At 51.8% G+C, this 13,464-nt stretch overlaps 1 protein-coding gene across 7 annotated transcripts in view; it reads left to right on the forward strand.

The window, feature by feature from the left end:
- Positions 1 to 13,464, forward strand: part of CUX1 (cut like homeobox 1) — a 366,772-nt gene that overhangs the window by 710 nt on the left and 352,598 nt on the right. The window contains exon 1 of one of the 7 annotated variants that reach the window (XM_055410113.2): positions 854 to 1,183. The exons of the other annotated variants lie outside the window; for them this stretch is intronic. Coding sequence (XP_055266088.2) covers positions 854 to 1,183 — 330 coding nt within the window. Of the gene's footprint in view, positions 1 to 853; positions 1,184 to 13,464 lie in introns of those variants that run through there. 7 annotated transcript variants of the gene reach the window in all.

The following is a 13,464-nucleotide window of genomic DNA, read 5'->3' on the forward strand; positions in this document are numbered from 1 at the left end:
GGGAGGGGGCTGCGGCCCGGCGGCGGCGGCGGCGGCGCCCAGCCGCGCGCCCCGCGCCCCCCGGCCCGCCGTATTCCTGGGGAAAGTTTGTGGGGAGTTGCTGTGGGGGTGAAGCGCCTGCCTCTCCAGGAGGAGCCGCCGGCGCGGCGGAGCTGGGGCTGGTGGCGCTGTGGTGCCGCCGGCTCGGGGGAGGGTCAGAGCGGCCACCGGCGGCGGCGGCGGCGCGGCCCGGCTCGGCTCCGGCCAGGCGGGCGGGTGGCCGGGCGGGCGTCCGCGCTCCCCGGGCCCCGGCCGGCTGGGGCCCCGGCCGCCGCCGCCCCCCGCCCCCCACCCCGGGCTGTCAGCGGACCCGGACCGCGCCGCCGCTCCCGCGCGCGGCGTGGGGCTCCCTCTGCGTGGACCCCGGGGTTTGTTTACGTCCGGCCGGGCGCCCGGGGGGCCACCCGCAGACCCCGCAGCCGCCCCGCTCTTTTGTGTGCCTGCAGGAGCGGCGCGGACCGGCCCCTCCGCGGCTGGGGACCCGGGTAGGGGCGCTCGGGGAAACTTGCGGGAGGCAGCGGCCGCCCGGCACGCGGACCCCGGGGGTCGGGGTGCCCCGGGGACGCCGGTGCGGGCGCCGGAGGAGGACTGCAACTTTCCCCGAGCGCAGGCCCGTCTCTGCGCCTGGGTGCGCGGTCTGTCGCGGCCCGGGGCTCTTGCTCCCCGCCGCCGATCCGGGCGGCCTTCGCCCCGCGCCCGGGGCTTCCCGCGCGCGGCCTCTAGTGACCCATCAGCTCCTCTCGGACCCTCTCCTGCGAGGTCCTGCCCTCCCAGCAGGGTCAGCGGCGGCGGCGGGTCGGGGGTTAGGTGGGCAATGGACAGCGCGGCGGGTCCGCTCCGAAATGCGTACCCCGTTCGTGTTCTCGAAAGCAAAGCCCCGGTTGTCCCACTGGACAGCGGTGTGCCAGGCCGTGGTCCGCGCACCCAACCCCAGGCGCCGGGCGGGGATCGTGTTGGGGCTCCCCATTCGTCTCCCGAGCCGCAGCCGTGCCCAGGGGGCGCGTTCCTGCCTGCCACCCCCGACCCAGGGGAGCAGCGCGCCCTCGGGGTCCGCCTGGGACCTGCCAGCTCCGCGCTGGCGGCTCCTGGACAGCCCCGGGACTCTGCCAGGTGGATGTTGTGCGTAGCCGGAGCCAAGTTGAAGGTGAGCGGCGTGTGGGCCAGGAGCTCGGCGAGCGCTGGCGGTGGGGGTTGGAGAAGTGTCTGCAGCTTAGAGGGGCCCAGGGCGGCTGGGCGCTCCGGGTTGGGGAGGGTCCCTCAGCGTCCCTGTGGGACAGCTATTGCTCTCAGCTCTAAGGTGCGCTTGAAGGTAAACTTGTCCGAACTTTCCTAACCCGGAGCACTGGTGATAGTGACCTACAGTACTTTTAGGAGGAAAGGAAATGAACTCCAGATGCGGACTTGCATGAAATGCAGCGGATTGGATTAAAACGTATGTAAACGGAGTCTGACAGCTTTAATTGTATATACTTGTTTTCTGCTCTTGCCTGCGTAGTAAGAGCGATAAAGCAGACTCATGGCCGTTATGAAATTTCTTCAAATTTCTCACTTAACTAGGAAGAAGACTATGTGAAATATGTATTTCCGATAAGATTAAAACTTAAAGGGAGTTTGAGTGTTTATTGACTAAAATAGATTATTCCAAAGTGTCTATTGTGTAAATTAGATTCCTGAATGTAATGAACACAGCCGAATGGCATTTTTGATAAATTGGTCTACCCTGTTTTAGTAAAAATAGCTCCCTTTTACCATAATTTAATTCCTGAGCTTACTGTAAAACCCGTTGTGGAGTTTTAGGAGACAAACCTTAATTTTTTTCCCCCTTGTCTTCCTAAATGTGACATTCCAGTCCAATACCAAGGTTGTTTCTTCCTTAAGTGTCCTGGCAAAAACTGCTTGGGAGATGGATTGGGTTTCTCCGGAGTTATTAATTTTATGACCTCTTTGATCCCCCCGCACCCGCCCCCACTCCTTGGTGATTAGTTACATCTTCAATGTTAGTACTTGGTGCGGGGTGGGGTGGGGGTGGTGGGGGTGGTGGGGGTGGGGGGTGTGCATTTAGGTGTGTAACTTTAATGAAAAGTTTCCCTGTCAGTTCATGTGCAAGAACTTTCAGATGTTGATCTTGAATTTAAAAAATTCTTTATCTGAGCCTCATTCTCTTTAGTGAGCAGCCTACTGGTTTTTGGTGATAGATGGAAGATTTGGCCTTAGACGGTTTTCGATTGCCACTTCATCACCTTTTTGAAAACCTTCAGTTGCCTATGGGATGCCCAGGTTCTAGAAGGTGGTTCTTTCTTTGAGCCCTGAAGAGGCCTTTTGAGTTGATATCTGGTTCAGCGTCATCTCTGTTCCCACAGACAGTAAGTGAGCCAGTGCGACTGCAGTTTGAGAAGAGAGAATTTATTAGTTTCAGACTCCTCTCCTCTTTGCAGAGCCCCTTATCCCGAGCTCGGGTTGCCTGCAGAGCCCAGTGAGGGTGGTGGTGTTGCTACCTGAGGGTAAAGAGACTGGGCCCCTGAGGGTCCAGTTGGGAGCCCCTCGCTTGACACAGGGACCTGGGGCTGAGCCCTGGGCCCTCTGCTCTGTCCGCCTTGAAGCTGCCTTGGGACATGGAGTGAGTGCCCAGGAAGAGTTTCTGCAGACTGAGCTCTATTCTGTTTCCTTTTTAGTCCCAAAGTCTTGTGGTATGGGAGTTTCAGGGCTCTGGCCTTGCTAAGACTAGTTGGACAAGTTTTTTATCCTATCCCAGACTTGTAAAAACCAGGCTTGTTTTTTTTTTTTTAAGTAAGAAAAACACCATTGTATAAATTTGCCTTTTAAATACACGTTTGGAAAGAGGACACTTTCTAAAACAAGCTCATGTAACTCTGTATGTTAGGGTAGCTTTTTGCCAGTTCCTGGCTTCCCTTCGGAGCATTATTCCTACATGGTGACTAGTCTTTCCCTTTAAGGAACCTCTGCAGAAGTAACCTTTAAACGTTTTCCTCTTTTTTTTTTCAAAATAAGAAAGCAATTTCATTTTTGCTGCAAGTCTATTTTCTGGTTGCTTTTATTTTGTTTTCTCCTGTTAAGGAAGTGTGTACGTTACCAGCCATCCAGGATGCTTCCCCAAACGAAGTATATTATTTTGATTACAATTTGTATCTCATCTAGGACCGTTTAAAATAAAGAGTAAACAAATGGGAGACGGGGTTCCACACAGCTGCTGCTTTTGTTTTTTTGGTTCTCTTAATAATATCAGTGTCTTAGGGATTGTGTGTGGGAAGGGGTCATTATCAGTTGATTAAAGTTTTTTTCCCCCTCTATGAAACTATGCGTAGGTTTTATTTGGGGGGACGGGGTGGGGGAGTTGTATGTTTGCTTGCTTTTTTAAAAAGGTGTAAGTCAGGTCAGAGGTTAAGTTATGCAGCACCTCTTGCAGTGGTGGGTCCACAGAGGCCCCCTTCTCCCTTTCCCCCCAGTTTCACCCATCTGCCTGTGGTTAGCAACATGAGAAAGTGGGGAAGGGACAGATTTCCTGTCCTCAGGAAGAACTCTCCTAATCAATCCACTGAGCTGACCTTAAAAATGCTGTCTGGTGAGTCAGTTGAGCCCAAGACCTTTAGTGACTGTTGCAAAAGTCCTCTGCCCTGTTGTATGCAATTCAAACAAACCCACCAGGGTTTGCTTGGGGCTGGGCGGGGGGAAGGTAGGCTGGGTGGGGGCATAAGGGGTCCCTGTTCAGAAGCACCAGGCTGTACCTTGGCACCCCCCAACTTTGGGTCTACCTGGAGCAGTCAGTAGTCTAAACTCCTCCTGAGGCTGAGCTCACGTCCTAAGAGAAAAAACAAGGCTCCCAGTAGAAAAATCCATGTGTGTTTCAGCTTATTTGTAAAAGCACAAGGAACATCCACAGTGAAATGAAGGACAAGATTGTTGAAGAAAAAGTTGTACATTTTTTTAAAAAGAGAAATCCATCGTGTGAAAAATCCTGCAAGGGCTAGGCCGGATTCCTATCTGTGCTTCCATATTTTTTCAGTTCACATGATTGGCCTTATGTCGGTTTCTCTGATTTAAAAGACAGATGTATCTGATGGACTGTATAATACAGCGATAACAAAAAGTTACTATAAACATTAAATATATAGAATCTTGTATTTTTAGAAATGATTTAAAACCCATTTTAATGTATTATATACATTATATAACATAAACATCCGTATATGTATATATACATAAAGTAGCTTTCCCTAGGAAAGGTCTGATTTTTACAAGTAATTGTCAAAGACCGAAATTCGTGTATTTCATCCTATTGTTTTGTCTGAAGCCCTTGCGTTATGGCTGTAGAGAGATAGTTTTGGTTTCAGCTGAAATTCCCCTGCCTCTGATTGTTTAAACCAGACCCTTAATCTTATTTTAACATACTTAAAATGTTCAAAAAACCCGGAAGACTTGTTTTGTATAAGTAGCAAGTGAATGTAGTTTAAACACTCAAGCAATTCTGGTATCTAATTGAAAACAGGTGGAATTCTTGGAATCCTGTGTTTGAATCTTATTATAGCAAAGCACAGAGACACTTCTTACGTATGGCCATTCATTTTGTCCAAGCCTTTTGAAGATGGGCTCTGTGACCTCTCCCTGTTCCCCACTGCAGCTTATACCTGGATGTTCAGTCGTGCTGGGCACTTTAGGGACCGGATGCCCATGTGTGCTTGGACACTGAGAGAACTGTGTGAGGATTGATCGTGGAATGAAAAGGGAACTTTAATGGCATAATTAGACAAACGATTTGATATCTGTATTATACAACTAATAATGGCAAAGAAATTGTGAATCCATCTGTGATTTCTGTTTTAATAAACATTTGTTGACATGAGCATTTGGATACATTTTATTACACCCTGATAAAGATTTAGAATAAATTAACTTTCCCTAAGCACATCTAAAGATGTAACCTTAAATAGCAACAAAACCAAACAAAAAGCCAGGTTAAGGGGATATGTCAATGATATGTCATGGTGGGGCCCTCTAGATTATCCCAGTCAGTTTTCCTCTTTTACTTTTCCAAGCCGGCTGACAGCCTTGGTTTCGTTGTATGTTTAAGAACGAAGTTTCAGTTGGTGTTCAGGTGCTGATTTGTATTGACCTGTTGGTTCTGTCAAAGTCTTGGATTTCCTGAGGTGTAGTCAATCCTACTTTTCAGTTGTGTTCTGAGAAAGTTGGTGGAGGAGAAGGGTCTCGGGCTGGGCTGAAGGTGTTCCAGCAGGGGGATACCTGGGATTGAGGGGGGCCATGTGGCATTGCCCTCATTTGTACCATGGCTTGAAGCCATGGCTTTCAGACACCTGGGCTAATGCACCTGGGCTGTGACTTTAAAAACTGTGTGTGCTGCCCTGTTCATTTAATGCGACACAGTTAAAGAAACATAATGAGGGCAAACAGCTCTTCCTCAAAGACATCTAATTTGTTACAGAACCCATCAAGAACCTTTCCTTTGAAAAGTAAACAACTCTCTAATAAAAATAATTCTAATTCTTGCTATAATTAAATTCTGATAGGCTGATGTTAATGAGCAAAATAAATGTTGTCAGTTTTCCTCATTTGAGTCTGCAGACTTTTCCTTACTGCAGGAGGCCCCAGGGCGGGCAGGCAAGAGGAAGAGATTTTGTGTTTATTAGAGCCCTGGGCCAGGGGCAGCCTGCGGGAAGTTCTTCAGATGTGATTGGTAGGATCCCTGTGCAAGAGGTCTTCCCCCACCCAGTTCTTAGGAACACCACCAGGGGACAGGTAACTGGAAAGGAGTGGGGATTGGAGTATTCAATCCTCCCAAGAATTTACCCAGCACTGCAGAGCGGCTGGAAGAATAGCCAGGTAGGAGACCGACATGAAACTGACTAGATTCCACTTCCTCCTCTGAGGCACTTGTGAACTTGGGAAAGGTTGAGTGATCCCACCTTTTATAAAACACCAGAGGCCACAGTCAGGGCTACCGGGTCTTCCTTGTGGCCGACTCAGTCAGCTGACAATTGAAATCCTGGATGCTTCTGACTGTGATTTATGAAGTTCATGTCGGAAGAAATTACCAGAGCTTGCTCAGAAGCCTGTTCTCTCTTAGCATTGACCCGAGTATACGAGCACGGGGCCTGTTTTCTTAAAGACATCATTCTCTTTGACTGTGTTTATCTAGTAAGTTAAAGTAGTTAACTTTTTGTTTTTTAAGTTATGCATAGTTGTGAGGTGTCTTGAGTTTGGTTCAGGGAAAAACAAATTGACAAATTAGCTCTTTCTTAAGTGAATGTTGCGAAATTGTGAGAAATAGAATGCCATTCTTACTGTCATTAAAATTTTATTTGGGTGTTGACAGCTCTTTGCTAAATGTAAGACGTTCAGATCCTGTCCACCCAGCTGTAAAACAAAAAAAGAAAATACCCAGAAAACAACCCAACCAGTTCAAAAGCTTCTTTTCCAGTTTCCCCCTAAAAGCAAGGTAGACTGTCTTTAACACTGGGTCTTTCCCCCTAACGAATTGTTAGTATTTTGTTTTCTAACATAGTTTTATATTTTAAGCATCTTGGTTCGGTTGTTATTTTGGACCTGCGAGGGTCTTTGGTTTGTTGCCGCCGCCCCTTGGGTTTTTAGAGGAGCAGTCTCTGCTTAGATCAGAATAGTCTGACGTAAAGCTAGTAAGTGACACCAAAGGTAAATCCTTGTCTTGAAGATGCAAACAGAAGCAAGGCCTGTGGGCTGTTGGCAGGGGAGGGGCTGATTCGGAGCCGCCCTCAGCCTGGGCACTGCCAGCCCCAAGCGCCTCCTGTCACCCTGCCTGCCACTTCTTGTCCCTCCTCCGAGCTCCTGCCCCGCCAAGTCTGTCCACTCCTTCGTTGTGACAACTTTTCTTTTTTTTTGGTTTAAAGTATTTGTGGAACTCCATTATTTTGAGATTCTTGGAAGAAAGATACTATGTAAATGAAAATTAAAAATAAAATTCTTGCTGGAGGGAATTGTACATTTAATTTTTTGATTAGGTTTGGAAAAGACATCTTTTTCCCCCTCACCCTGAAAATAAGAACATTCTGTTGCTCCTATCACCATTTTTGCTTCATTCTGAATGGTGCGGCAGATAATGGTGAAGCGTGTCCTTTATTTTCTGGTTTTCCCCACGATAGTTGACCTAGAACTTGAACCCATGCAGCTCTGTGTACAGTGAATTATTTCTGTTTCACATTGTTCTGCTGTGCCCTTGCCGAGCGTGTAGGTAGCAGCTGCCCATGGAATGCAGACCTTTCAAAGGGAAAAAGATTTTGGGTCACCAACGTGCAGAAATTACAACTAAAATTGTACGTAGACCTGCAAATAAAATTCCATCTTCCCTTCCTGTTCACACAGCAGAGGTGTTGTAAACTGTACCCTTTTGAAACAGAAAGCTCGAGAACAGGAGCGGTCATGTAAACCAGTGGAGAAACCTTAATTTACTGGAATTGCTTCATTTCACTTGTACCTCAGCTCGTCGTTACATAACACTGTGCTGTCACACCACGCAGCCAAGTAGGAGACAAGGTCAGGTTCGGAGTCGTGCTTCTGCTCCCTAGGCATGTGTGGGACCCAGGAGCCAGACAGGAAGTCCAGGCTGCTGCCAAGATGCCCTGTCCAGGTGCTCTGGTCCACCAGGGACCTCACAGTCACGGGCAAGCACAGAGGATCAGTGAGGTGGCCGGGGCCTGCCGAGCCCTTCCCTTGCAGAGCAGTTTGATGTGTAGTCAGGAAGTTGTCACCCGGAGCCTGCTAACCCTGGGGATGGGCGGGTGGGGCACATGGGCTTCGCCCCGCCCTCACAACTCATCAGCCCCAGCACCCTAATTTGTCAGCGTTTACGTAGAATTGGAAGAGGAAGGATATTGCTGGTTATAGTTGAATGTCATTGTCAGGAGGAGTAAGGAATGGTTTGCGATTGTTTTACATTGCTCTGTGTTGGTATGTAATTATGCTGTCATTTTAATACACACTGATACTTTAATACATCTTGTGTGTGTGTGTGTGTGTGTATGAAGTTAGTTTTGGGGGGTGCTTGTGTGCGTGTGAGAGCCAAATAAATATTCCTAACACACAAGAGCTGGGAGTATTAGCCCTTACCAATGCAGTTTCAGAACTGCCCGTCTGAAACAGGTCGTAATCATTATAGGTGGGACAGCCAGATGAACCTTCCCCAATCATTGATTCCATCGTCTCATCCCTCTCCTTGAACACGCCTGGTGGCTCCCGTTGGCACAGGATGGAGACCACACTTCTCAACAGGCAGAGTTCCTGACGTGTGTCTCTATCTCGCCTACACCTTTTCCCCGCTGCGAGGATCCCCGGGTTGGTGCTCCATGGAGGGGTCCTCCCCTCCTCCCCCTGCACATCGGGGTACCCAGCCTGGTTTATGCACCCCTTTTTCATTTTAGCCAATGCCGCAGAGGGAGCCCCCTCGTGCACCAGGCACCGTGACGCAGGGCGGGAGAGCCAGCAGCCCGGATGCGCAGAGAGGGTCCAGGTGGCTGGAATGTGGCTGTGATGGCGCGTGCCAGTGGGATGGTGGAGGGCGGCAGAGGACTGGCGTCCCGACTGCGGTGGGGTGGGCAGGGAAAGTGTCCGGAGAGGGAGAGGCTAAGCTTGAGCCGAGTTCTGTGCAGCTGGGGAAGCATGGGAGTGGGGGTGGCTGGTGATCTCTGAGTACCCTCCTTTGCTGTCTCTGATGGACCCAGCATAGCACCCTCTCAGCTTCTGACCGCCCTTCCTGGGCGCCCGCCTTATGTCGCTGTGTGCCCACTAAATACCCTGAGCTCTGGCGCACACCCGCCCCAACTCGGGGCTCCCAGTGAGTCCTGTTGCAGGAGAACTTCGGGCTTCTCTTAGCAGGCAGCCCTGTATGTTCCTGATTTGAGGCTCACTCAGCTAGTTCATTTCTGAACTGCAAATGGAAGTCGTCTTCCGATTGTGAAAGGTAGGTAGGGTACGTTCAAATGACTGTGTTTTGAAAGCTACTGATAGGTACACAGAGCTAGTGCATGTATTTCTTTTGTTTGTTTTATTCCCATGTATTAAAGTCCTCCTTTGCCAGGTGACATATACGTTGGTTAAAATACACATAATCCTATTTGTGGCACATAATGCAAAAAGTTCACATTTTTAAAAATAGAATTGGGCAGAACAATTCTTTGACAGAGAATTATTCTCCAACTCTACCCACAGCCTGAATGGGAGGAAACTTCCCTACATGAACCGGGGGAAAGTCGGTATTGTAAGGATCAGAACCCCACCAACGCAAGAGAAGGCAAGTGGCAAGCAACACGAAGGCTTGGGGGTCAGCGCTGGAGAAACGTCTCAGGAGTGCTCAGCACCCCCAAAGCTGGCCCGTGGGTGTGGGTGCAGCTTGACGGAGTAGCTCCCTTTCGGAGCAGTGGCCTTCACAGCCTGCGTGCTTTCTCTGCTTCTTCATTTACAAAGAAAGTACCTAGGGTATTTCTGTAGGGGTGACGTCACCGTCTGGCTGCATGAACATTTGCATGGATTTGGGGAAGTGAGGGCTGCCAGGCCTTTGCTGAGCGGGGGTGCGAAAGGAACAACCGTCCCTGGGGTCCAGCCTGGGTGGCTGATTGGGGGTCGGGAGGCAGGGCCTGGCATCCATGAGGAAGAAGTGGACGTGTTCCTTTACTGGGCTATGGGCACTGGGGGAAATGGCGGGGGTAGGGGGCATAGGGAATTCAGGGGCTGAGCCCCTGGCAGAAGGAGGGGTGAAGTGCAGTGGAGAAGTTTTGGTGTTGAAGCCTAGAAGATGGGTTGAGACCCAGGGTTTGAAGCCCACGGAGGATCTGTCTGCAGTTTGGTTGATGCCTACGAGTTTGCCATCGCTTGTGGTGGGGAGGGCTGAAGAGCTCATCTTAGCACAGGGACCCACCTCCCACCTTGTGACTCCCTCAGCTCTGGAGCTGGGACTGCCGCGGGGCTTCAGGAAAAGGCAGAGAAGAGAAGGAAAGCATTGCTGGGAGTGCTGGATTCCTCGCGTTGTAGCTGGTTTTCTGTCCGCTGGTGACAAGGCAGGTGCTTTAAAAACACTTGAATATATAGACAGATGCACACCCACAGCGTGTGCTTTGTCACTCAGTCGTGTCCCACTCTTTGTGACCCCATGGACCGTAGCCCACCAGGCTCCATCTGTCCGTGGGATTTCCCAGGCAAGACTAGAGGAGGGGACTCCCTGGGGCTGCCTTCCTCCTGACCTCCCTCTCCCCGTCACCCCGGCCGTCCCTGAGAAGGGCTTTCCCCTGAAGGAGGGTCGTCATGATGAGGCTGCCAGGGGATCAGAAGGAGTTTCCCGTTCACAGGGCCCCCAGGGTGAGCTTGGGGGTGGGTGAGTTCCTTCACTTGAACAGCAGAGCACTGAACAGAGCCTGTGTGGTGGGTGTGGAAGCCACCTGGGTGCCCAGTCCTTTCCGGCCAAGGCCTTGCTACATCCGAAACACTTTCTCAAGCCTCCACTGCCGTGAGACTTTAGAGTCAGCGCCCAGCAGTGGAGCTCCAGAGAGAAGGTCTGTCTGACAGATAATCCTTCCCCAGGAGGTGAGCACTCAGGCTAGCAAACCGTATCTGATGGTTGGGGTGCAGTTACAGCATCGGGCTGACCATAACCCTCCCTGTGTCACCTGCTACCCTCAACGTCACATCGGTGCATAAAGTAGATTTGTGGGAAGGGTTGGGGGAATTGGAAGGCAAGAGAGATGCCTGATGGTGGGGCCTGGGGTGTGGGGTGTGGGAGGGAACTGGTGCAGGCAAGGCCATGCCCTGTCCAGCAGGCAGTTCAGCCGTGAGTGCTGGGCTGAGGAAGCTTCTCTGACCAGGACTGTTCTCTGACACCCTTAGCTTGATGCTGGTACAGGGGAGCCATTTGCTGTTAGATGCTAATATTTGTGTTTAACCTCGTGACGGCGGGGACAAAACTCCCTCCTCTTTCAGCCCCTGGGAGCCTAGTCAACTTGGCCCCTATTGTAACACTGGACTCAAATCCACTCATATCACCGAAAGGCACTTGGGGCACAGGGATTTGTTCCCAGTTGCACATGAAGGTGTGGTGCTGGGCCGTGTTCACTAAGAGGGCAGCTCTGTAAGGGTCCTCGGGAGGACCTCCTTCTCTCGAGAAGAAACCTCGCCAGATGACGCTCCTTATTTTCCTCGAGGAATCATCATGGAACAGCTGAGTGTTTAGGTTCCTCTGGACTCAGATGATTTTTTTTTTTTTGCATGCCTGCTTGTTTGGGCTGATACAGCTCGTTTTATGATGAAGTTGTACGTTTAGTAAGGAAACACGCACAAGGGTGCGCTGGTCTCGGAAATAACGCAGCAGGTTTGAATGAGGTGGCTTGCAGTCTTGTTTGTTGTTGGGGACGAGTCATTTTTCTTCATAGAGTGTTGGGGCCCTTCATTCATTCATTTATCGAGCGGGTCTCCCTGGTGCCTGATGTTGGCCCTGGATCCTGGTTAAGCCCCTGGGGTACTAAGAGGAATGAGCCCCCGGTCTTGCTGGCCCAAACCGCAGGACACCCTGGGCCCCTGCAGCTGTCAGCTTATAGGGGCTGGGGGTGTGTGATGTGTGCAGAGGGCGGGACAGGGGTCTGGAAAGATGGGACTGACCCATCTCCTCCTCTGGTGGCCAGGTGCTGCGGTAGCAGTGTCCAGAGCAGCAGGATGGCCCTGCCCTCAAAGGACTTACGATCTGGCAGGGGAGACAGAAAGTAAACACAGGAGGAATAAGTGCATTACAGCGTGGGAGTGCCCGGGGCCTGGGCCCAGACACTTCGGTGCAGAGTCCCGCTGAGTCACTTCTGCGTTGCGAGGGCCCCCTGGGACATGCTGCTTCTTAAATTCAAGAGGGACCGTTCAGAACTCAGACTTGTGTTCAGGAGGATCCAGAGTGCGAGGGGAAGGGATGGTGAAGGATGGAGCCGGGAGGGTGGGGAGTCCTGGTCTAGAACGAGATAGGGAGGGACTGTGCGGGGAGAGAAGGTGCCAGGCTGTGTGCTGGCAGGCGCCGGGCCCTGGCGTGACCCGGGAGGCCACTGGGGTCGTGGTGGCCATGGCAGAGATGGGCTGAGCGAGTGCATTCAGAGGCGGGGGAGGCCTCAGCAGAGGGGACTGAGGCCGGGACGGGGCGGGGAGCAGTGCCTGGAGGGAGGAGAGATCTTCTGTGTCGGCTGGGGCCCGGTACTGGGCCCCCCCAGAGGCAGCCTGTGTGCACAGCCGCCAGGCTGGGCCCCAGAGGTTTATTAAAAGCAGGTGGGGTGCCAGGCGCTGTACTTGAGCGTTGGGTGTGACTCAGACAGGCATGGAGTCAGCCCGGAGTTTCTTTATTCATCCCTATTTGCTTTTTGTTGGTAATCCTTTGTAATTCCCCAGTTTCATGATGTAATTTTAATGGAATTAAAGTTGAACACTTTAAAATTATGTAATTAATTACGTTCGGCTTCAATTACAATGACTAATTACAGCGTGATACCTGGTGGCAAGTCAGGTATGTCCTGGTGGGGGGTTCGTGCCAGCTATTAGGACGGCCACTGTCCGTCACCAGCGGGTGCAGCTGCCTTGGGGGCTGCTCAGTGCCTCTGCCCCTGCCCCCCAGGAGCAGCTCTGGGACCTGTGAGGTGTGTGGTGGGGAACGGGGGGGTGTGCAGGGTGTGGGGGCATGGTGGTGGTGATGGGCACGGAGGCCTGTCGTCGGGCACAAAGGTTTGAACTTGTTTGCAGGTAGAATAGTAGGACTCACGCTAGGAAAGCGAGTCTGGGGGACGCGAGCGGGGACCCGGGGCCCTGCTGTGGGATTCCTCTGTTCACTCTGGGATATGGGAGGGAGGCTGCACTGAAGTCACTGTGAACACGGCCTCAAGAACGGGTAAGACGGCTTAGGGAGGAAGGAAAAGGTTCCACGAGCCACCGAGGGGTGAAAGAGGAGGCTGAGAGCCAGAGACAGGTTTAGAAATGTCACCCTGGGAGTTATTCCCAGGTGGCCAGGGCGCAGGGTTCTGGGAGCAGCAAACTGCACCTCAGACCCCAGGATGGAGCTTCGTGTTCGTGGGCTTCCTCTTTGCACGTGGTGGTGGTTGTATTCTGTGTCAGGAGGGGGGGCTCTGGCTGAGAAACCTTTACCCCGAGTGGCTGTCGCCCCTGAAGCGAGTCCCTCCGGTCTCCCTCTGGGGTCGGCAGCTCTTCCCCGAGCTGAGTGTTGGGGGAATGTGTGTTCACAGGAGGGTGGCCTCCACTTCACCCTGGTCCCCACACAGCCTCAGGCCCCTGACCTCCCTCCCTCCAGGGAAGCTTCTGGAACAGACTTTGAACAGCGGTGCCTGCAGGAGGCATTCAGTGGCCAGTGCCACATTTCTTCGAGATGCCTGTTATTTATTTGAGAGGCTCAGGGCA

Source organism: Moschus berezovskii, chromosome 27, assembly GCF_049115385.1.
Source record: "Moschus berezovskii isolate FMDL1 chromosome 27, NW_MosBer_1.0, whole genome shotgun sequence".
In the NCBI taxonomy this organism is placed as follows: domain Eukaryota; kingdom Metazoa; phylum Chordata; class Mammalia; order Artiodactyla; family Moschidae; genus Moschus; species Moschus berezovskii.